Source organism: Neomonachus schauinslandi, chromosome 8, assembly GCF_002201575.2.
Source record: "Neomonachus schauinslandi chromosome 8, ASM220157v2, whole genome shotgun sequence".
Classification (NCBI taxonomy): Eukaryota; Metazoa; Chordata; class Mammalia; order Carnivora; family Phocidae; genus Neomonachus; species Neomonachus schauinslandi.
In genome coordinates, this window is record NC_058410.1 from 60,986,935 (window position 1) to 61,011,543 (window position 24,609).

The following is a 24,609-nucleotide window of genomic DNA, read 5'->3' on the forward strand; positions in this document are numbered from 1 at the left end:
CAGTGACTGTCAGAGCTGCCGCTGTTCTTTAGAGTGTCACCAGCCCTCTCTGGGTTTTGGCTTTTTTTTTTTTTTCTTTTCTTTTCTTTCCTTTCTTTCTTTCTTTTTTTTTTTTTAGGGAGAGGCTGTTTAGCTTTTCTTATTGTCCAGTCTTAACCAGATTTTCAAATTGCATACCTTTGGGAGATGGGCTGAGAGGTCACAGGGAACAAAGGTATCGGTAGGGCATGCAAAACCGAATACCAAGAGGCGACTCACATGGAAACTAGTAATGATTACCTTGACTTCAAGCCAATCAATGGTGGGAGCACCTGGGGACTCATTAAATGGCATTTGTGGTGTCTGTAACCTGGGTTTTGAGCTCTGTTTCAGGAAAAGCACTGACAGCCTCTAATGTCTAATTGACCTCTTCTCTTTCTTTCACTTTCCATATTTGCCACCAATGCGGTCCCCGATGGCAGCAAACAGCGCTGCTCAGCATTTTGAACTTCTGTTCAGAGCTTCAGCACCTGAGTTTGGGCAGTTGTGTAATGGTAAGTATTTGAGAATTCTTTCTGCTCCATCGCTTGTTCTCTTTTTCTTCCTGTGGGGGAATGTTATCCTGGCCCGCCCACTCCACACTCACCCGCAGCTCTTCAGATTTATGGTGAACTACTGTGTCCCCCGCTTTCAAACATTTTTCTCAAATTGGAGAGTATGTCTTTGAAACATCGACATTATTTATCTATGAGAGCAAGGAAAGAAGTGTGCGTGGTAAAAGGAGTTTGGTTCTGCCTCAAGCCAGATGTTATTTCAGACAAGCTATTTACCTCTCTGGATTTCTTTACAAAAAAAGAGATCAGTCATACCCACAGGCCAGTAGTGCTGTCAGTTTGTCACAAAGCTAACTGTAGTTTTTAAGTTGTGAAATTATTTCCGGTATTTTAAGTCAGCATTTTCAAGTTGACCCGTGGAATGTTAGTCCTAAAAGACATTCAGTTAAGGAAGGATGTGTACTGGGGGACAGTGACGTAGGGATTCCTGGTCAAAAGTTAGGAAATGATGCTACTCTGTCTTCCTCCTGGAGTTTTCAGTGGTATGTCCTGCAGCAGAGACACTGTGCCTTTATGTAAGCCAGTGTTTTCCAGCTTTACCTGACTACCAAACCCATGGTTCCATAGTACTTCTATTAATACAGGATTCTGTAGAAAATGCTACTTAAGCATGACTTTTCTTTCTTTTTTTTTTTTTTAATTTTATTATGTTATATTAGTCACCATACAACACATCATTAGTTTTCGATGTGGTGATCCACAATCCATTGTTTTCGTATAACACCCAGTGCTCCATGCAGTACGTGCCCTTCTTAATCCCCATCACCGGGCTAACCAATCCCCTGTCCCCTCTAAAACCCTGTTTGTCTCTCAGAGTCCATAGTCTCTCATGGTTCATCTCTCCCTCCGATTTCCCCACCCTTCATTTTTCCCTTCCTTCTCCTAATGTCCTCCATGCTATTCCTTATGTTCCACAAATAAGTGAAACCATATGATAATTGACTTTCTCTGCTTCACTTATTTCACTAAGCATAATCTCCTCCAGTCCCACCCATGTTGATGTAAAAGTTGGGTATTCATCCTTTCTGATGGCTGAGTAATATTCCATTGTATATATGGACCACATCTTCTTTATCCATTCATCTGTTGAAGGGCATCTTGGCTCTTCTTAAGCATTTAGATAAACAGGCTATTTTTATCTATTTATTTGTTTTATTTTTTAGAGATTTATTTATTTGTTTGAGAGAGAGAGGGAGAGAGCCAGCAATGCTGGGAAAGGCAGAGGGAGAGGGAAAAACAACTTTAGCAGACTCCATGCTCAGCATGGAGCCTGACATGGGGCTTGATCCCATGACCCTGAGATCACGACCTGAGGTGAAACCAAGAGTCGGACGCTTAACCGACTGCACCACCTAGGCACCCCAGTAGGCTATTTTTAAATTAAAGTATGTAGTTATCAGTAAAATATGGTTGCTATTGATATTTGTTTGCCAGGAAGTTAAGTTTTAAGGACTTGACATTGAAGTTCAAAAATACTAATATTGCTGATCCCGTTACGAACGTTGTGGCCGGAACATTCCGCACCTATCATAGAAATACTGCTCACGTTTCACAGCAGATTCAGGGTTCACCAGAATAGTAACACAGACAGATCTTTGTTGACACTTTAATACCATGTTTATTTCAGTTGCTTTTCTGTCAGTTGACCAGAGGGCAGGATGATTCATTTGATTTTAGTTTTGACTATCAGAATAATAGCAATCAGAATCAAGGGTTTGTGAAAGTTCTTTAAATTACTTCTTTGTAAAGAAGTTAATTGGCTGCACTAATTTTCAAAGCTACAGGTTTGTATAGTTGGGGTACACTCACTTAAGTAGTTATATTCCCCCCAAATCTGTTTCTCATGGTCTCCTGCATGATTCTCCCACACAGTTCCTGAAGACCAGAACCTTAGAAATCATCATGACTACATCTAAGCCATGAGGCCTTAGTTCTGACTCAAAATATAGCCCCAAATCTGTCCATTTCTCCAGTTCCACTGCTGCAAACTTAATCCAAGCCTTCGTCTCTCTACACCAAGCTCATGCAGGCCTCTTCGCTGGGCTTCCTCTCTCCATTCTTACCCGCCATAGACCATCCTCCAGACAGAAACCAGAGGGGTTTTTGTTTTAATGTAGATCATATTTGTTTCAAACCCTCCATTGATTTCATGGCCTGATGGCCTGGCCCCTGCATAACTCTCTGCCCTTACCGCCTCTCTCCTTACACCCCTTGAGTCTCCTCACTCCCCTTGGGCCATACCCAGTCCTATTTCTGTTCCTTGAATGCACCAGGTACATTCCTGGAAATCACCACTCCCTCCCTCCCTCCCTCCTTCCCCCCACTTCCACCACACCTGACACTCTGAGCACCTGACAGGCTGATCACCTTGTTTTATTATTTTCACACCACTTATCACTCTCTAAATTTATTTTGCTCATTTGTCTGTATGTCTTTTCCAAAAATGTGAACAAAGTCTTTGTGTTTTGGTTCACTGTCGTTCCTAGCCTCTGGAGTGGTGCTGGCACATAGTAGTTGAAAATACGAAGAAACAAATGAACAAAAGGAAGTAATGATTGGAAGTATTAGCTATTTTGTTTCCTTTTGACTTCTGGTGATCATTTTGGCACCTGATTATAAAACCAATGAAACTCTTAAAAGAAAGCTGTCCAAAGAAACGTTATGAAAGCATATAAAGCCCATGAACTGAAATGTTTAATCCTTGTCTGGTGGGGGATTATCCTGTGATCAGGAAGTAAACTGTGGACACTGCAGTAACCGGCACTAACATACCATGATCTAAGTTATTTTTGTGTTGTATATTCAGTCCCCAAGTGCCTCATTTCACTCCAAACCAGGATCATTATTAGTACTCTCAGCATATTCACATACTATTTTAGAGCCTGGTGAAGTGCACATCTTTGTCAGGGAGATCTTCTATACCCACCAAAGTTGATGAATTATATATAAAATAGAAGAAACTAGGCCCCGTCAACAAGTAGCAGAGCAAGGTCAAAATGGAAGGCATATGAGAACAACACAGAATCCTCACATTCTTTATGAGAGACTGAAGATTTCATATGCTTTGGGATTTAATTTATGAAGTCCTCTGGAGTTCTGTTAAATGGATTTTTTAAGTAAGCGATTATTCTTGCTGTTTTATGAAACAGTGGCAGATCCGTAAGACAAGTGGGTAGATCTGTATTAATAAGAATGTGTGTCTATTTACATGGAAGCAAACAATAGGAGATGATTAAGAATGTTTTAACTTAAATAAAAGGAATGTTTTAACTTGCTCTACACAGTTTGTATTTTTGAGTGTAATACGTAAGAGACTGGATGATTTGATTTCCAGATTGAAGACTATGATGTGATAGCCAGCATGATAGGAGCCAAGTGTAAAAAACTCCGCACTCTGGATCTGTGGAGATGCAAGAATATTACTGAGAATGGGATTGCAGAACTGGCTTCTGGCTGCCCGCTTCTGGAGGAACTCGACCTTGGCTGGTGCCCTACACTGCAGAGTGGTACCGGGTGTTTCGCCAGACTGGCACGCCAGCTCCCCAACTTGCAAAAACTCTTCCTCACAGCTAACAGGTCTGTGTGTGACACGGACATTGAAGAACTGGCATGTAATTGTACCAGGTTACGGCAACTGGACATACTAGGTAAGGGCACAGTATATAAATTTGTTTTAAAGCCTTGACGTGGAAGCAAATCTCAGACTTATTGCAAGGAAAAAAAAAACGCCTCTTGGATACAATAAAATTTTGTCCTGATAAGACTGCTTGGTTTGAGGAAGTGCAAGATAGGCCAATTGATACAGAGAATAATAAGGAAAATAACAGAATTTTGTAGTTGAACCTATCAGAAAGCTCTCATAAATAAGCACTAATTCTTGGTCTAGTAAGAAGAGTGAGAATTTATATGAGCTATGTTCTCCATTTTTATTAAAGACAGAGAAGAAATCCATTTGTATAATGAATTATACACACACACACACACACACACACACACACACACACACATATATACATAAAGCTCCTCGATGTTAAACTCGTGATTAAGGAATTGCCAAATCTTCATCCCTGATAATTCTAGATTTTAGGAATAGTTCTACCCCAAAGCAGATCTCTTGAAAATCCTTCCCAGTTCTGGGATTCCTTGTGTCCATATTGCAGTCCATCAACTGGGAGCCCTGTGAGGTATTGCTGGCAACATCAGAGTTATAACTGCCCATATGGTTGGTACTTTGTGAACTCACATAGCACTTGGACTGTGTTCTCTGGTAATCTATGAGTGTTAGTAGGTTAGCTCATAAAGTGCTAATTATATCCTTTCCTGTTAATTAAACATTCAACAACAGGAAAGCCTGAAGATTTTCAGCATCTGAGTTTGTGGTTTCCTGGAAAATGCACAGTCCAGACTTATGATACATTTGTGGTTGTTGCTTATATGGTTGCATGTTACTTGTTCAAGCTACTTTTAACCAGAAATTCTTACCTAAAAATTGAGGGAGAAATTCTTGCCTGTTGCATATACACTTTGGGCTAGCTACTTCATCTGTGTTGTATTTTTCTTCATTCTTCATAGCTCAGGGAATTGGATATCATTGTCTTTCATAGAAGGGGGACTGGAGCCCAGCAATTAGCATATGGTAGAACGTGGCTCAATGCCAGGTTTGGGGCCCCAGCATAGTGAGTACTGTCTTTCCATCCCATCACAACTGCTTTTCTTGCTTATTTCTTTTCCTTCCTACCCACCTTCCACCTTGAATTAGTCTAGACCTCTTATAAGAGAAGTATTTGGGGAAGTTCAAGAAAATGAGAGAGAATGAGGAAAGGTGGCCAGGGCCTTTAAAACTGGATCACTAATTGCACGAGGCTTCACTTCAGAGGATTGGTGGTATTGCTGGTTAATACCTGTATTACAACTCTCCCCCTCAAAACCTCGTACAGTAGAGATGAAGAGTAGCCAGCATCTGAAAGAGATGCTACAGAACCGCAAAGATAGTCGGTAATTCTGATCTAAAACAAAAGCACAATTGTGGTGAACAATGGGGTTGGTAGTCAGGTGGCCTAACTTTGGCCAAGAAATGCATGAATTACTTGACAGAGACATAAGAGAAAAATAGGTAAGAAGTATAATGGCTTCTCAATCTGGATGAAATGGAGGCCTTCCTGGAAACCTATAAGCTGCCAAGACTGAAACAGGAAGAAATTGACAACCTGAATAGGCCAATAACCAGTAACGAGATTGAAGCAGTGATCAAAAACCTCCCAAAAAACAAGAGTCCAGGGCCTGATGGATTCCCTGGGGAATTCTACCAAACATTCAAAGAAGAAATAACACCTATTCTACTGAAGCTGTTTCAAAAAATAGAAACAGAAGGAAAACTTCCAACTCATTCTATGAGGCCAGCATTACCTTAATCCCCAAACCAGGCAAAGACCCCATCAAAAAGGAGAATTTCAGACCAATATCCCTGATGAATATGGATTCCAAAATCTTCAACAAAATCCTAGCTAATAGGATCCAACAATACATTAAAAGGATCATCCACCACGACCAAGTGGGATTTATCCCCGGGATGCAAGGGTGGTTCAACATTAGAAAATCGATCAACGTGATAGATCACATTAATAAGAGGAGGGAGAAGAACCATATGGTCCTCTCAATTGATGCAGAAAAAGCATTTGACAAAATACAACATCCTTTCCTGATTAAAACTCTTCAGAATATAGGGATAGAGGGAACATTCCTCAAGTTCATAAAATCCATCTATGAAAAACCCACAGCGAATATCACCCTCAATGGGGAAAAGCTGAGAGCCTTTCCCTTAAGATCAGGAACACATCCAGGATGCCTACTCTCACCACTGTTGTTCAACATAGTACTAGAAGTCCTAGCAACAGCAATCAGACAACAAAAAGAAATAAAAGGTATTCAAATTGGCAAAGAAGAAGTCAAACTCTCACTTTTCGCAGACGACATGATACTTTATGTGGAAAACCCAAAAGACTCCACCCCCAAATTACTAGAACTCATCCAGCAGTTCAGTAATGTGGCACAGAAATCAATCAATGCACAGAAATCAGTTGCTTTCTTATACACTAACAATGCAACTGTAGAAAGAGAAATTAGAGAAACGATTCCATTTACAATAGCACCAAAACCCATAAGATACTTCGGAATAAACCTAACCAAGGAGGTAAAGGATCTATACTCTAGGAACTACAGAACACTCATGAAAGAAATTGAAGAAGACACAAAAACATGGAAAAATATTCCATGCTCATGGATCAGAAGAATAAACATTGTTAAAATGTCTATGCTACCCAGAGCAATCTATACCTTCAATGCCATCCCGATCAAAATTCCAATGACATTTTTCAAAGTGCTGGAACAAACAATCCTAAAATGTGTATGGAATCAGAAAAGACCCCGAATCGCCAAGGAAATGTTGAAAAAGGAAAACAAAGCTGGGGGCATCCCGTTGCCTGATTTCAAGCTATATTACAAAGCTGTGATCACCAAGACAGCACAAAAACACAAAAACAGACATACAGACCAATGGAACAGAATAGAGAACCCAGATATGGACCCTCAACTCTTTGGTCAAATAATCTTTGACAAAGCAGGAAAAAACATGCAATGAAAAAAAGACAGTCTCTTCAACAAATGGTGCTGGGAAAATTGGACAGCCACATGCAGAAGAATGAAACTCGACCATTCTCTAACACCACTCACAGAGATAAACTCAAAGTGGATGAAAGACCTCAATGTGAGACAGGAATCCATCAAAATCCTAGAGGAGAACATAGGCAGTAACCTCTTTGACATCAGCCACAGCAACTTCTTTCAAGATACATCTCCAAAAGCTAGTGAAACAAAAGCAAAAATGAACTTTTGGGACTTCATCAAGATAAAAAGCTTCTGCACAGCAAAGGAAACAGTCAACAAAACAAAGAGGCAACCCACAGAATGGGAGAAGATATTTGCAAATGACACTACAGATAAAGGGCTGGTATCCAAAATCTGTAAAGAACTCCTCAAACTCAATACCCAAAAAACAAATAATCAAGTCAAAAAATGGGTAGAAGAGATGAACAGACACTTTCATGAAGAAGACATACAAATGGCTAACAGACACATGAAAAAATGTTCATCATCATTGGCCATCAGGGAAATCCAAATCAAAACCACACTGAGATACCACCTTACACCAGTTAGAATGGCAAAAATGGACAGGGAAGGAAACAACAAATGTTGGAGAGGTTGTGGAGAAAGGGGAACCCTCTTACACTGTTGGTGGGAATGCAAGTTGGTACAGCCACTTTGGAAAACAGTGTGGAGTTTCCTCAAAAATTTAAAAATAGAGCTACCCTATGACCCAGCAATTGCACTCCTGGGTATTTACTCCAAAGACACAGATGTAGTGAAAAGAAGGGCCATCTGCACCCCAATGTTCATAGCAGCAATGTCCGCAATAGCCAAAGTGTGGAAAGAGCCGATGTGCCCTTCAACAGATGAATAGATCAAGAAGATGTGGTCCATATATACAATGGAATATTACTCAGCCATCAGAAAAGATGAATACCCAACTTTTACATCAACATGGGTGGGACTGCAGGAGATTATGCTAAGTGAAATAAGCAGAGAAAGTCAATTATCATATTGTTTCACTTATTTGTGGAACATAAGGAATAGCATGGAGGACATTAGGAGAAGGAAGGGAAAAATGAAGGGTGGGGAAATCGGAGGGAGAGATGAACCATGAGAGACTATGGACTCTGAGAAACAAACAGGGTTTTTAGGGGAGGGGGGAGGGGGGATTGGTTAGCCCGGTGATGGGTATTAAGGAGGGCACATACTGCATGGAGCACTGGGTATTATACGAAAACAATGGATCGTGGATCACCACATCAAAAACCAATGATGTATTGTATGGTCACTAACATAACATAATAAAATTTAGAAAAAAAAAGTATAATGGCTTCTTTTTGAAGACATTTGTAACTTTCCTAAACATAAGAGCAAGGATATATGGATATCTCCAGTCCAAGATGGCAACATAGGAAGACCCTGAACTTACCTCCATGGAACACAGCAGTTAATACCTATTTATGGAACAGTTCGTCCTGAAGAACTGAGGGTTGACTGAACAGCTTCTGCAAGGCCAGAGATAGAACAGCAAGAACAACTGAAACACAGTAACAGAAGGAACCCCCCGACCCCGACAATGCCAACAGCAGTGGGGAGGGGGAGTACTGAGGGACGGGAACAGGTCTCTCTGTCCTTGGACAGAGAAAGCCTCAATGTAGAAGAGCAACTAGCATATAAAAGAGACAACACTGGAACCCCGTCAAACTGCACTGGAGCTGAGGGCTTACTCTCTGGGTCAGAGGGACCGGAGAACAACACGGTTTATGTTCCCACCCCACCTTAAAAGCCTACACCCCAGCAGAATCTGGACACCAGCGATTCTGGTCATCCCAGTGAACTGGCGACCTCAGTGAGAGGGCGGTGGTGCTGGGGCATAGAAAATAAGCTGTGTTTTTTTTTTGTCTTGTTTGTTTCTGTTTTTGTTTTCATTTTTATGTTTTTTTCTTTTCTCATTTATTTTTATTATTATTATTATTATTATTTTCTTTCTCTAGAAAGCCGTGATCTAAAAGAACAACTAGTATAGGGGCGCCTGGGTGGCTCAGTTGGTTAAGCGACTGCCTTTGGCTCAGGTCAAGATCCTGGAGTCCCGGGATCGAGTCCCGCATCAGGCTCCCTGCTCGGCAGGGAGTCTGCTTCTCCCTCTGACCCTCCTCCCTGTCATGCTCTCTGTCTCTCATTCTCTCTCTCTCAAATAAATAAATAAAATCTTTAAAAAAAAACAACAACAAAAAAAACAACTAGTATATAAAAGAGTTGGCGCTAGAACTCCACCAAACAGTGGGGGTTGGGGGGCTGCTAGGATGCTCTCAGAGTGGGCGGGGCTGATGGACATGGTCTGCACTCCCCCTCCACCTTGAAAGCACAGACCACTGCACAGTCTGGGCAACCTAACTGGCCTGGTGCCTCAGTGAGCCCTGGGCCCTTAGCCCACACCAGCCCCAGCTGTCCTACCAAGGTGGTCACAAAGTGGTGCACACTAGGACACCCCTGGTTAGTTCTCACTACAGCCCCAGCCTTCACACCAGGGTGACACAGGTGCAAAACACTCCAAAACATGCCAGGCCCACACCGCTTTGACTTCAGATGACTTCTAGGACACCACCAGTGCAGAGTGCTTCAGACCATCTTGGCTGACTTCTGCTTCAGATCCAGCCACCCTGCCAGGGTGCTTCCTGTGTGGAGCACCCTGGGTACCCTAGGCCCATGCCTGCATTGATTTCAGCCCAGGACGCCCCCTTTGTGGAGCACCCCGGAACACTTGCACCCTTGCCAGCCTCAGCTCCAACCACCCAGCCGGGGCACCTGCTCCATGGAGCACCATGGGACAACCCAACTTGCACCCAATTCAGTTTCAGCTGTCCTGCCAGAGCATGTTTTGTGTGGAGAGCCCAGGGACCACATTTTCGTTTTAGTTGTCCTGCCAAGATGCCCCCTATGTGGAATGCCACAGGACCTCCCAGCCTATACTCCATCTCAACTACAGCCACCATTCAGGGCACCCTCTGTGTGAAGAATCCAGGAACACCCCTAGTTTATATCCATTTCTGCCTCAGGTGCCCTTCCAAGGTGCCCTCTATGTGTGGAGCCCCACGTCCCCCTGGCTTGCACCCACTTTAGTTTCAGCTATCCTGCTAGGGTACCCTCTGTGCAGAGAGCTCAGGGACCTCCTGGCCTGCACACCGCATCAGTTTCAGCCACTTAGCCAGGGCACCCACTGCATAGAGCACTCTGGGACACCCTGGCTTGCACCCATTTCAGCTTTAGCTGTCCTGCTAGGGTGCCCTCAGTGCATAGAACCTTTGGGCACCCTGGCCTGCATCCACTTCAGTTTTAGCTATCCTGACAGGGCACTCACTACGTGGAAAGTACCAGGACCACCAGCCCATGCCAGCCGCAGCTCCAGCCAGCCAGCAAAAGTGAAGCACAGTCTACATAGGGAATGACCAAACACAAGACTATTCCTTCAAATTTAGGAGAAGCAGCTCTTCAGCCTAATCCTTAGAAACAAACACAGAAAGTCAGGCAAAATGGGGAGACAGAGGAATATGCTCCAAAAAAAGAATAAGGAAAAAAAAAAACAACTCAGGAAAAGAACTAAGTGAAACAGGAATAAACAGTAGGCCTGAAAAAGAATGTAAAGTAGTGATCATAAAGATAACCAGGCTGGAAAGAAGAGTGGAAAAACCCATTGAGACCTTCAGTAAAGAGATACAAAATATAAACAAGAACCAGTCAGGGTTGAAGAATCCAATAACTGAAGTAAAAAACACACTAGAGGGAATCAATAGATTAGCAGATGCAGAAGAATTTATCAGAGATCTGGAAGACAGGGTAATGGAAAGCACCCAAAATGGACATTGAAAAGAGAAAAGAATTTTTAAAAATGAGGATAGATTAAGAGATCTCTTGGACAACATCAAGCAAAAAACATTTGCTTATAGGGGTCCCAGAAGAAGAGAGAGAAAGGGGTAAAAAACTTATTTGAAGAAATAATAGTTGAAAACTTCCCTAACCTAGGGAAGGAAACAGACATCCACATCGAATAGAGTTCCAAACAAGATGAATCCAAGGAGGTCCACACTACAACACATAATAATTAAAATGTCAAAGGTTAATGATAAAGAGAGAATCTTAAAAGCAAAAGAGAGACAAAAAGTTGCCTACAAGAGAAAACCTACAAGACTATCAGCTGATTAATTCAGCAGAAACTTTGCAGGCCAGAAGGGTATGACATGATACATTCAAAGTGCTGCAAGGAAAACACCTATAACCAAGAATACTCTACTCAGAAAGGTTGTCATCCATATTTGAAGGAGAGATAAAGAGTTTCCCAGACAAACAAAAAAAATAAAGGAGTTTATCACCACTAAGCCAGATTTTCAAGAAATGTTAAAGGGACTTCTTTGGTGGAAAAGAAATGGCCATAATTAGACATAAGAAAGTTATGAGTAAAAAGCTGTAAAATAGGACAACATATTCATAAAACAGAAGGAGGAAAAAGAAAAAGGGCTTTTTTTTTATTTTTCTGTTTTGTTTTTAGAATGTGTTTGAACTTAAAGATCATGAAATTAATATAGACTGCTATATACTTAGGATGCTATACATGAACCTAGTGGTAACCACAAATCCAAACCTATAATAGATACACAAAAAATAAAGAGAAAGAAAACCAAACATAACACTGTAGAAACTCATCAATCATAAGGAAAGAGAGCAAAGGAAGAAAGGAACAGAGAAGAACTACAAAAACAACCAGAAACCAAATAATAATATGGCAATAAGTACATGGCTATCAATAATTACTTTAAATGTAAATGTAAATGGCCAAAACCTCCAATGGAGGCAGAATGGATAAAACAAAACAAAACAAAACAGACTCATCTTTATGCTGACTACAAGAGACTCACCTCAGACCTAAAGACATACACTGAAAGTGATGGGATGGAGAAACATTCACCATGCAAATGGAAGTGAAAAAAAAAAAAAAAGGGAAGGGTAGCAATACTTACATCAGACAAAATAGACTTTAAAACAACGACTATAACAAGAGACAGGGCATCACATAATGAGAAAGGGATCGGTCCAACAAGAAGATGTAACACTTGTAAATATCTATACACCCAACACTGGAGCACCTAAATACATAGAGCAAATATCAGTGGACATAAAGAGAGAAATTGATGGTAATACAGAATAGTAGCAGCCTTTAACATTCCACTTACATCAATGGATAGATCATCCAGGCAGAAAATCAACAAGGAAATAATGTCTTTGAGTGACACATTGGACTAGCTGGACATAACATATATAGAGAGAGAACATTCCATCTGAAAACAACATAATATATATATATATTGCACATGGAACATTCTCCAGAACAGATCACATATTAGGCCACAAAACAAGCCTCAATAAATTTGAGAAGATTAAAGTCATACCATGCATCTTTTCCATCTTTTCCAATCACAATGGTATGAAACTAGAAATAAATCACAATGAAAAAAAAAAAAAACAGAAAAGATGCAATCACCTGAAGACTAAACAGAATGATACTAAACAACCAATGAATGGGTCACTGAAGCAATTGAAAGAAATAAAAAAAAAAATGGAGATAAATGAAAATGAAAACCTAATGGTCCAAAATCTTTGGGATGCAGCAAAAGCAGTTCTAAGGGAAATTTTAGTGATACAGGCCTACCTCAAGAAACAAGAGAAATCTCAAATAATCTAACCTTACACCTAAAGGAACTAGAAAAGAAGAACAAACAAAACCCAAGGTGAGTAGAAGAAATAGAAGAAAGGTCAGAGCAGAATTAAATGATACAGAGACTAAAAAAAAAGAAAAAAAATCAGTGAAACCAAGAGCTGATTCCTTGAGATAAATCAATGAACCCATAGCCAGATTTATCAAAAATAGAAGAGAAATAAAATCAGAAATAAAGAGAAGTAACAACCGACACAACAGAAATACAAAGAATTATAAGAGAATACCATGAAAACTTATATGCCAACAAACTGAACAGCCTAGAAGAAATGGATAAAAATCATCTGATTATCTCAATAGATGCAGAAAAAGCATTTGACAAAATTCAACATCCATTCATGATAAAAACTCTCAACAAAGTGGAATGAACTTACCTCAACATAATAGTAATAATTAAGAGGGGACCATACCTCAATGTAATAAAGGCCAATATGAAAAACCCACAGCTAACATCATACTCAATGATAAAAAACTGGAGATTTTCCTCTGAGACCAGGAAGAAGACCAGGATGTGCACTCTCACCATGCTTATTCAACATAGTACTGGAAGGCCTAGGCATAGCAATCAGATAAGAAATAACAGGAACCCATATTGGTAAAGAAGAAGTTAAACCCTCACTATTTGCAGATGACATGATCCTATACATAGAAAATCCTAAAGATTCCACCAAAAAACTATTAGAAGTAATACATGAATTCAGTAAAGTTGTGGGATATAAAATTAGTACCCAGAAATGAGTAGCATTTCCATATACCAATAATGAAGTAGCAGAAAGAAAAATTAAGAAACAACACCATTGACAGTTGCACCAAAACGAATAAAACACCTAGGAATAAACTTAACAAAAATGGTGAAAGAACTGTACTTGAAAACTATAAAGCACTGATGAAAGAAATTGAAGATGACACAAATAAATGAAAAGATACTCCATGCTCATGAATTGGAAGAATTAGTCTAATTATAATGTCCATATTTCCCAAGTCAATCTACAGATTTAGTGCAATCCCCTTCAAAATACAAACGGCATTTTTTCACAAAACTAGAACAAATAGTATTAAAATTTGTATGGAACCACAAAAACCCTCAAATAGCTAAAGCAATCTTGAGAAAGAACAAAGCTGGAGGTATCAAAATTCCAGATTTCAAGATATACTACAAAGCTGTGGTAATCAAAACAGTATGTTACTGGCACAAAAATAAACACATAGATCAATGGAACAGAATAGAGAGCCCAGAAATAAACACACAATTATATAGTCAATTAATTTATAACAAAAGAGGCAAGATTATACAATGGGAAAAGACAGTCTCTTCAACAAATGGTGCTGGGAAAAGTGGACAGCTACATGTAAAAGAATAAAACCAGACCACCTTTTAATACCCTACACAAAAATAAACCCAAATGGATTAAAGACCTAAATGTGAAACCTGAAATCACAAAAATCCTAGAAGAGACCACAGGCAGCAATTTCTCTAACATCAGCTGTAGCAAGATTTTTCTAGATATGTCTCCTAAGGCAAGGGAAACAAAAACAAAAATAAACTATTGGGACTACATCAAAATAAAAAGCTTTTGCACAGCAAAATAAGCCATCAACAAAGCAAAAAGACAACCTACTGAATGGGAGAAGATACTTTCAAATGATATATCCTGTAAGGGCTTAATATCCAAAATACATAAAGAACTTAAAAATACCAAAGAAACAATATGATTAAAAAATGGGTAGGGGACCTGAATAGACATTTTTTCAAAGAAGACATGCAGATAGCCAACAGACACATGAAAAGTGTTCAACATCACTAATCATCAGGGAAATGCAAATCAAAGCCACAATGAGATACCACCTTACACTTATTAGAATGGCTAAAATAAAAAACACGAGAAATAAATGTTGGTGAGGATGTGGAGATAAAGGAACCCTCGTGGTGGGAATGTAAATTGGTACAGCCACTGTGGAAAACAGTATGGAAGTGGCTCAGAAAATTAAAATTACTGTATGTTCTAGTAATTCCACTATTGGGTGTTTATTCAAAAAAAAACAACAACAAAACACCACAAATTCGAAAAGATATATGCACCCCTATGTTCATTGTAGCATTATTTATAGTAGCCAAGGTATGGAAGCAACCTACGTGTCTATCAGTAAAAATGGATGAGGAAAATGTGGTGTATAGATATGCAATGGAATATTACACAGCCATAAAAAGGATGTGATTGTGCCATTTATGACAACATGGAGGGTATTATGCTAAGTGACATGTCACACTGAGAAAGATAAATAACATTATTTCACTCATAAGTGGGATCTTAAAACAACAACAACAAATGAATAAACAAAAAGCAGAATCAGACCTATAGGGAACAAATTGATGGTTGCCAGAGGAAAGGGTGGTGGAGGGATGGGCAGAATGGGTGAAGGGGAGTGGGAGACACAGGCTTCCAGTTATGGAATGAGTAAGTCATGGGAATAAAAGGCACAGCAGAGGGATCTAGTCAATGCTGTTGTAGCATATTGCATGGCGACAGTCGGGAGCTACAGTTGTGAACGTAGCGTAATGTATAAACTTGTTGAATCACTACCTCGTATACCTGAAGTTAATGTAACATTGTGTGTCAACTATACTCAGAAAAGAGGAGTGAGGTAGTATCATTATTAGGCCAAGACAAATTAGAGGTGAAACAGGGCCATACCTGCCTATGTATTAGAACATCTTATTTCAAATATGAAGAACACAGTAAAAATATCAATAATAATAATTAATAATAATAGCAGCAATGTTACTGTGTACTTTTATACTGTTGTGAGCCTGTATTAACTGATTTAACCCTCACAACAACTCTATGAGGTATATTATAGCCACAGAAGTGGAAACAGGCTGAAACAAGTTGTGTGATTTGCCCAGGATCTCATGGCTAGTAAGGAAATTTGAATTTGAATCAGTCTATGCTCCTAAACCACTATGCTATATTTTCATTTTTATTGTTGTTTTATGGTTTCCTTTTATCCTTAAGTGTTTGAATCCACTAAAAAAAAAAAAAATTCTTAGTTAAACCCCAAGCTGACAGTGATTATTTTGTCATTTTGTGATTGGCATGTATGAACGTTAGGTAGCATACCTTCTTCATACCGAAAATGCTTACTGATCAGTACAAAGCTGAGCAAGATACAGTCTCTACCTTCAGAGAGTTTATAACGTGGCCCCCCCCCCAAAAAAGAAGAAGTAAAACAGTATATAAAGAACTTACATGCAAGCCAGAAGGAAGTGCATTTGGGGGCTCAAAGAAAAGAGAGTACATATGATTAGAGAAATAAGAAAAAGTTTAATTAAAAAGGTTAATAGGTATTTGAAAGGTATCCTTGAAATGTGAATAGGAAATAAGGGGAGGAGAGCATTTTAAGCAGAATGAATAGCATGAAACAAAAGCATCAGAGTTAAAAATACAGAGTATCTTCAGAGAATAGACCATCTAATTTGACTTAGAACGTTAGTATAATGGAGGCTTTCACAGAGAGTTTTGAACACTGGGATGAGGAATCTGCACAGAATTAAACAAGGAAGAGCTATTATCAGGTTTAATTCAGGGCATGAGTGATATATTTAGAGCTTTTTAGGGATATTAATCTAGAAACAAGTGGTAGGTAAACTGGAGATGGAGGAGATCAAAATCAGGGAGATTAGCTGCGGTAATCCATCTAATAAGGGTCTAAACCAGGGTGGTGGTATTGGGAAATTAAACACCAGCCTTCATTCTTTCATGTATTACACACTTATTGAACATATACTGTGTCAGGCATTGTTGTCAACACTGGAGATGGGTCACTGAACAAGGTAGATGCTGCCCCAGCCCTGAAGGAGCGAGCTGGAGAACATAGCTGTGTCATAATGGGTAAAAAAACAAAAGCACATGGTGTCTGCAAGCATAAGACAGGGCGTCCTAGCCTAGGTCAGTTTCCAATCTCCCGACTGCCTTCCCTGACATTCTCTTAGGCTTTTAGGAACTTCTCATTTATCAGGAAACTCATATTCTAATGACCAAATAGAAAATGGGTGGGCGAAAAACACCACATAGCTAGGTGTCTTAGCTGAGGTTCTCTGAGCTTGTGTAACAGAAACCACTCACGCTAACATATATATAAGGGAAAGAAAATGATTATGAAGATAGAGATGTCTCTCTGAGATCCATAGGTAGGAGCTAGCTATGGTCAGACCTCAGGAGAGACTAGAAAACCACCAAAAGGCAAGAAAGCTGTTTTTTTCTTTTTTCTTTCTTTTCCTGTCCTTCATGCTCAGGCACCAGCCCCCTCCCCACTCTGCCCCTGTATCTGTAAACTCACAGATACTCTTATGTATGCTTCTCCCTTTGGCTTTGCCTTGTTCTTTTCTTGTCATGCTGGCCATCTCTGTCTTTCTAGGTACACATGGTTAAATCTAACAGCCCCGCTCAGTTTTTCGTGTCTTTAGTTTGAGAGAGATCTATGGACACTGAAGGCTGTCCTGAAGCCTCATTCTGAATGTCCGGGAGAATCTGGGGGCCAGCCAGAGTCAATGTGGCAGTATAGCTACTGCCTCCGGAGCCCACGGCGGGGAAGGGAGTCAAAAGGATTTCTCAGGGAAAAAGGCATTAGGTTAACTTTACAGATACTTCGGTCCCCATAACAGTAGGAGTGTATAAGTGATAGGATTGTGATTTTTTTTTTTTCTCCCTAGAAAACCTGTAGTTAAAGCAAGGTTTGTTTTACAACAGATGATATCCTAAAGCCTAATGATATTTGGTATTTATTGAGTACCTGCTAGGTAGCAGGTGCTTTTCATAATGTATGTAATTGAGCTTCTATCTGAACGTCCCGTAGTGTCTTCACATTTAACGCGAGCTACACAGTATCCAGCGTCCATCATCTGACTTCCAGTCATGCCGTTTTGTACCCACCACTTACTGTCAAACTGACCAAATTGTATTGTAGTTACTTGTTTGGTCAGTGAGCTCCTTACGGCAGACACATGTCTTACTCATCTTTGCATCTCCAGTGCCTGACACACAAGTTTCTGCAGGGGTGGTTGCTCAGTAACTGCACTGCATGGAATATGAGGGGTGATCATTATAAGCATTGCTGTCTGATTTGACCCACGGGTTGAGGAAAACTTGGGTGACAGAAATAGGAAAGTCTGGAGGAGCTGACTAGAAGGAGTTGGAGGTAGAAATGAAGATAGTGAGTAGAGTATTGACAAAATCCAGGTCCTAGATGCCAAATTGGCTAAGGAGAATTCAGTTTGTATTTTTTTACAGGATTATTGCCGTATGTCTTTGGTTTAAAGAAATGCTTTTTCCTTTTAAAAGGCAATTTATTTTAAGTGCATTTTAAACAATAAATAGTAAAGGGGCTCTTTATCAGGACATTATATAAATATGATATTTACAGTGTTTTGTTTTGCTTTAACAGGAACAAGAATGGTAAGTCCACCATCCTTAAGAAAGCTTCTGGAATCTTGTAAAGATCTTTCCTTGCTTGATGTGTCCTTCTGTTCACAGATTGATAATAGAGCTGTGCTGGAACTCAATGTGAGCTTTCCAAAAGTGTTCATAAAAAAGAGCTTTACGCAGTGACTTAATATGTGTTCTGTAATAAAATCAATGTGCTTTTGTAGGGTTTTATTTTAGGGTTGGTTTTGTTTAGTTCTTATAATGGTGGGAATGTCTTAATGTTCCATTAAGGCATTTGTAGATTTAGAAGAAAAATATGAAATTGTCCATTAAATGAAGTAAAAATGTAAACAGGTGTTTTCATAAAATATTGCAAGCACTTTCCTTGAAGTGTATGTGAGTGGCTCACATTATTTTTACCTTATGTTAATCAGTAATATTATTCTTTAGTCAGTAATTACATGTGTAATAAAAGAGTAATATGGAAACCTTTTAACATTTTTAAAGGAACATGTTGAGCCAGAAAGTATCATGATATTTAAAAATAAAATTAATTTTTCACACCTCCATGTAAGGATGTCTTATTAATAAGCCTTATGACCTGGCCAGTGTTTTGTTTGGGTATATACAGAATTTCCAGAGTTAGTTGGAGAAACTAATCATGCTGTGGTTATTTTTTAAGCTGATTCATTAACTCTTCGATTTGAAAATTTTAGTTTTTCCATTTTTCTTCTGACATATTTATCTATTTTACTAGTGGATCATACCAGTATAAAGATATGAGCATGATCAAGAACAGAGGTAAACTACTAAAGAAAATAGCTTTCCAACTGTTAAGCAGATGCCTTAAAAATTTGCCAGAGGGAAAGGTTTAAGATTTACATAATATATGTGTATTTCATTTATATATATATATATTTTTTTTTTTTCTGTGCCCTAGCACCTTAAATAATTAGAAATCTGTTACAGTGGAGGGAAAACAAACAACATTGTTTTGTTAAATAGTGAATTGATTTAATTCTGCTGCTAAAAAAGTAAACAAAAAATATTCTGTGGCATGAAAAGACAAGGCTGTTTTGAGTAGCACACTAAGTATATGGTGTAACAAAATTTATTTTCCCACGGAGAACAAAATGTTAAATTCCAACTTCTGCACGTGCTAGAATAATCCTGTAGAACTCTGCTGTCCAATATGGCAGCCACTAACCATGTGTGGCTATTTTATTTAATTGTAGTTAATTGTAATTAAATGTAATTAAAATGTAATTAAAAATTCCGTACCTCAGTTGTGTTAGCCATATCTCGACAGTGTTCAGTAGTCACCTGAGGCTAGTGGTTATCATACCAGACAGCATTACTCTAGAATTTCTTGTAGTCATTTAAGAAGAAGCACATTCAGCTAAAAAATTAACATGATTAATATATGACTCTAGGCAATTTTTGAGGGTATTCTCAACAATACATATATGAAAGCATTTTCCCCCCAAAGTAGTTAAGCTAGTGAATTTATACATCTGACAAATATTAGGCATTCAATAAATATTTACTGAATGCTAAGAATATATTACTGAGTTAGGCCATATAATATGTCAAACTTTAAAAAAGTAACGGTTATAAATTATTACTAGTAGTAGTACTGTGCTTATTCTTTTATTGAATATAAAGAATGTAATATTGTGACATTTGAAATATTAAAATAGTAATACAGTCTCCTCCACGTAAGAAACCATCGGTATGAGGATTGCTGTCATGTGTATGACCCATTCTATCTTCCGTTTCATGGTGGAAGCATGGGACGTTGGGAAAGGGCTGGGTTGACCTACCTTGTTACCTTCATGCACTTGGATTTTCTTTTCACTCACAAATGTATGTAAACATTTTAAATGTTTTATCTGGTGAAACTTTTAGGAGGATGAGATTTATAAATCGACTACCAACTGGGTGAAGTAGTACTTTCATCTTGAATTAGCAACTGGCATGGAGTTAGTGCTTACTTTGTGCCAGATGCTCTGTGTGCTCTGCGTTTCCTAAGGCACTGCATCTTCACCACAACGCTGTAAGATAGATACCATTACTCACTCCCGCTTATGGTTGAGGAAGCTGAGGCAAAGAAAGATGGAAGAATGTACTCATGTCCACATCACTGCTGGTGGCAGCTCCATTATACAGCCTCAGACATCTGGCTTTAGGGACAGTGCTGTCAACCTATGTTTTAAGTGTCTAGGGTGGTCCCTAGTGGTGCATGGGTCCGCACACATTTCCTGTAACGGATTCTGAGGCAAAATTGAGATTATCGCGTGGGTATTATAAAATGATAGAGAACATGAATTTCCACAAAATTTTTATTGCCAGAATTCAAAACGTAGTAATTGAGAACCATTTTTTTGTGATATGGTTTTCTACCAACAAGAAGAATGAAATACTCTTGGGGAGGATAATATTTCACTTAGTTCGGATTCAAAGTTACTATTTCCTGTCATCAAAATTGATTTTAAGTATTCATCTGTTAATGTTGATCTCTAGTGTGATTTTACATATTTTGTCTTTAAGAATATCTTTTCATACAGATAAGTATTGCCAAGTACATACGTTAATCCATGAGAATATTTTCACTGGGCATATTTATCCCTTGGAAGGCATTGATAGAATGCTATTAGATTATTTCTTCTCTTGGTATTTTCCTTTTAGCATGCTATTTATTACCTTGCAGATTAATCACGTCCAGTTGAAGGTTGGGTGGAGCTCCTCAATTGCACAATTGAATGGATTTGAAAAATGGAAATTTCCTTTACATTTGCATCAGGGTCCAAAAAAACCCACTGCTGGACCTGTGGTTTCAGCTCAGAAAATGTATGCTACAGATTCCTGTAAGAATGGAGAGTCTGCTTCTTGTCTTACCTTTTGATAGCGCAGGAAATATATAAAGCTGCTCGGGGGTTACTTTGTGATTCAGATTACGTTAGTTGTCATCAAAATTACTTTAGTGTATGTTTCGCATGTGAACACTGTTTTGCTGGCTTTACCTCCAGAGCTTCTGATTCAGTAGAATTTGCATTTTAATGAGCAGTCATTGATGCTGCTGGTCTGAGGGCCACCCTTTGAAAAGCACTACTCCAGAAGGCTCTTTGAGTCCGGAGAAGCCTTTTCCTGAATCGCACCTACAGTGGGAATAACCGTTCCCATTGTTTTGCCGTGTTTCAGTTTTGGCTCGAATTCCTTACAAAACAGGATCAAGTCTGCAACAAAAGCTACAGTCCAAAGCCATTTGGTGTTCCGTACTAGTGGTTCAGGGTATTTCTTCTGGTCCAGAAAAATTGCAATAACTGCTCTGAACTCAAAAACTCATGATAAAACTACCACTGTTAAGCCAACAGACTGCAGTGTGGTAGGACAGATCGGGATATTCAGCTTCTGTAGCTGACAGATGACAGCTGAGGATGGTTCAGTGACGTTCACTGCTGAGGGCAAGGTGATTAACACAAGGTCAAGTCACATGTATTCCACAAATAGCTGCCATAAATAAAACAGTAAATAACCAGTTATTGGTATGTGTTTTGAACACTTTACATTTTCACGAGTTTTCTAAATTTGACCAACTAAGCCTTTTTTTGCTCCCCACATATTTTGACCATCAAATATGACACATCTTAGCAGATTCTACTTCAGGTTGCCCCGAAGTCCTATTTTCTTAACTTCTGAGAAAATACTCTTGCCTGTAGTTGCTCCACACAGACTATTCATAGAAACTCACTCTCCAGTCACTTCAACCTCAGCACTGACGTATCCGATAAACAAGAAGAACGACGCAGTAGCAGTAACATCTGTTGACTCAGCAAGAGCTGGGGAAAACCACTCCGAATCATGTGCCTCATTTTTTTACTGACTGTTGATGTTGTTCCCAATGTTCTCAATTCTTCAAGCCACTGTTCTTGCCAAAAGCCTTATTAAATAGTTTAAGCAAGTTTACTTTGGACACTTTTCTGTAGCTGATGAATCAAAAACAATTTAATTAACTCACCATTGGTAAAAGGCTTTCCTTGCAGAGCTAATGAATGAACCACTCAGAAGCTTACTTTGGCTGCAGCTTTATTTTCATTTTTTTTTCTTTTATTGAAAGAAATTCTGTAATGAGTAATGAGATTACTTGTTTCAAAATTCCTAATTTTTCTGGCCACTGTGATGAGTACTTCATCTGATAATTCCATTGTATGTATAGTATTCTTCCAGAACAGCTACAGTGTCATTGCATGTTAAACACAACGCTTTGCCATCTACTGTGGTAACAAAATTATCCATACTGCACCGTGCCTTAAACACAGGAAACTTGGAGCCCACATTTCTTTTTTTCCTTTTCCTTTTTGTTCTGGCATCACGGGTGTCCACTGGTAATAAGAAAACATTGCGACATGGCAATATACGTGGCATTCAGAATGCGGAGAGTTATAACTGCATCCCTGCCATCTGTAATGTGTACACTGACAGCACCGTAGGTCTGCGCTGTGGCCACTCACCCCTTCCGCTGGGGTGCGGAAGCAACCATAGCACATAAATGAATGTGGCCGCATTCCAACAAAACTCTATTTGCTTATGGACACTGGAAGTTTAATTTCATGTAATTTTCATGTGTCAAAAAATACTCTTCTTCCTTTGATTATTTTTTTTTTTTACCATTAGAAAATGTTAAAGCCATTTTCAAGTGCGGTCTGAATTTGGCTGGTGGACCAAATCTTTGACCCTTGTTCTTGGATATTCCCAAATCATTACTAAGCTCAGGTTTGCCCATTCCTAATTTTATACACCACTCAAACCTGTTCTCAGCTTTTATCTTTCTCACTTTACCATTTAGATTTTAATATGAAGAACAGTTTTTATTGACTTAGAAAAAAAACAAAAATTTTTACCGTAACGAGAGAATTTTGGATTTTTTCTTTTTTATTAAGGTATATTTGGCAACTAAGAGTTGTATATATTGAAGGTGTACAATGTGATTATTTGATATACATTGTGAAGTCATTACCACATTCAAGCTAAATAATGTCTCTCTTTAGATAGTTACCACCTTTTTTTTTTTTTTTTTTGGTGGTGACAATTGAGCACATTTCAAGTACACAATAGGTATTGTCAACCATATTCACATTGTTGTACATTGGATCTTCAGAACCTATTCATCTTGCATAACCAAAACCTTGTACCATTTCCCCTTCCCCCAGTCCCTGGTAACCATTATACTCTACTTCTATGAATTTGTTTATTTTAGATCCCACACATAAGTGAGATCATGCAGTATTTATCTTTCTGTGTCTGGTTTGTTTTACTCAGCAGAGTGTCCTCCAGGTGCTTCCATGTTGTTGCAAATGGCAGTATTTCCTTCTTTTCAAGGCTGAATACTATTCCATATTATGTGCGTGTTATATATGTTATGATATAAATCATATATATACATCATCTATCATATATATATCAACACACGCATCCCACATTTTCTTTATCCATTCATCTGTTGACAGATATTTAGGTTGTTTCCATAGCTTGGCTATTATGAATAATATGGAAATGATTGTGGGAGTGCAGATATCTCTTTGAGATCCTGATTTCATTTTCTTGGGATATAAACCCAGGAGTGGGATTGCTGGATCATATGGTTGTTCTATTTTTAAGTTTTTAAGAAACCTCCATATTTTTTTCATAATGGCTGTGCCAATTTACATTCCCACCAGCAGTGTATAAGGGTTCCCTTAACACGAGAAAATATGTAGACTATCCATTAAAATTTGAGGCCAAATGGCCCATCATTATTAATATTGTCAACTGACCTAAGTTTTTAAATATTTATTAGCATTTTGGTAAGATAAATTATCTTCCCAATGACTAGTAATAGATTAAAATACATCCCTAACTCTGTGAGCATTAAGTAAAGGAACCTCTTAATTTAAACTGCCCTGAAATAAGACCCTAAAAATATACAAAATATAGAAAAACATTTAGACAGCTAATATTCTTCTTCCTTTCTTGTGGGGTGATTAATTTTGGGCCAGTATGTAGCAAAGAAAAAGTGATTTTTTTTAAAGAAGTTTTTTTTTTTTTTGGTGTTTCCCAGAAATTAACTAAAGACTGGAAACTCATATTTACAAGTATAGTAATACTAACAAAGAGATATAAAACCAAATATAAATTTCATTTG

At 38.6% G+C, this 24,609-nt stretch overlaps 1 protein-coding gene across 2 annotated transcripts in view; it reads left to right on the forward strand.

Annotated features, from left to right (window-relative positions):
• Nucleotides 1-18,989, forward strand: part of FBXL4 (F-box and leucine rich repeat protein 4) — an 81,531-nt gene extending 62,542 nt beyond the window's left edge. For both annotated transcript variants that reach the window (XM_021693090.2, XM_021693091.2), the window contains 3 exons: nt 462-533; nt 3,928-4,240; nt 18,448-18,989. In XM_021693090.2, the coding sequence (XP_021548765.1) occupies nt 462-533; nt 3,928-4,240; nt 18,448-18,611 (549 nt within the window). In that variant the 3' untranslated portion in view covers nt 18,612-18,989. The remainder of the gene's footprint in view (nt 1-461; nt 534-3,927; nt 4,241-18,447) is intronic.
• Nucleotides 18,990-24,609: the final 5,620 nt, after the last annotated feature.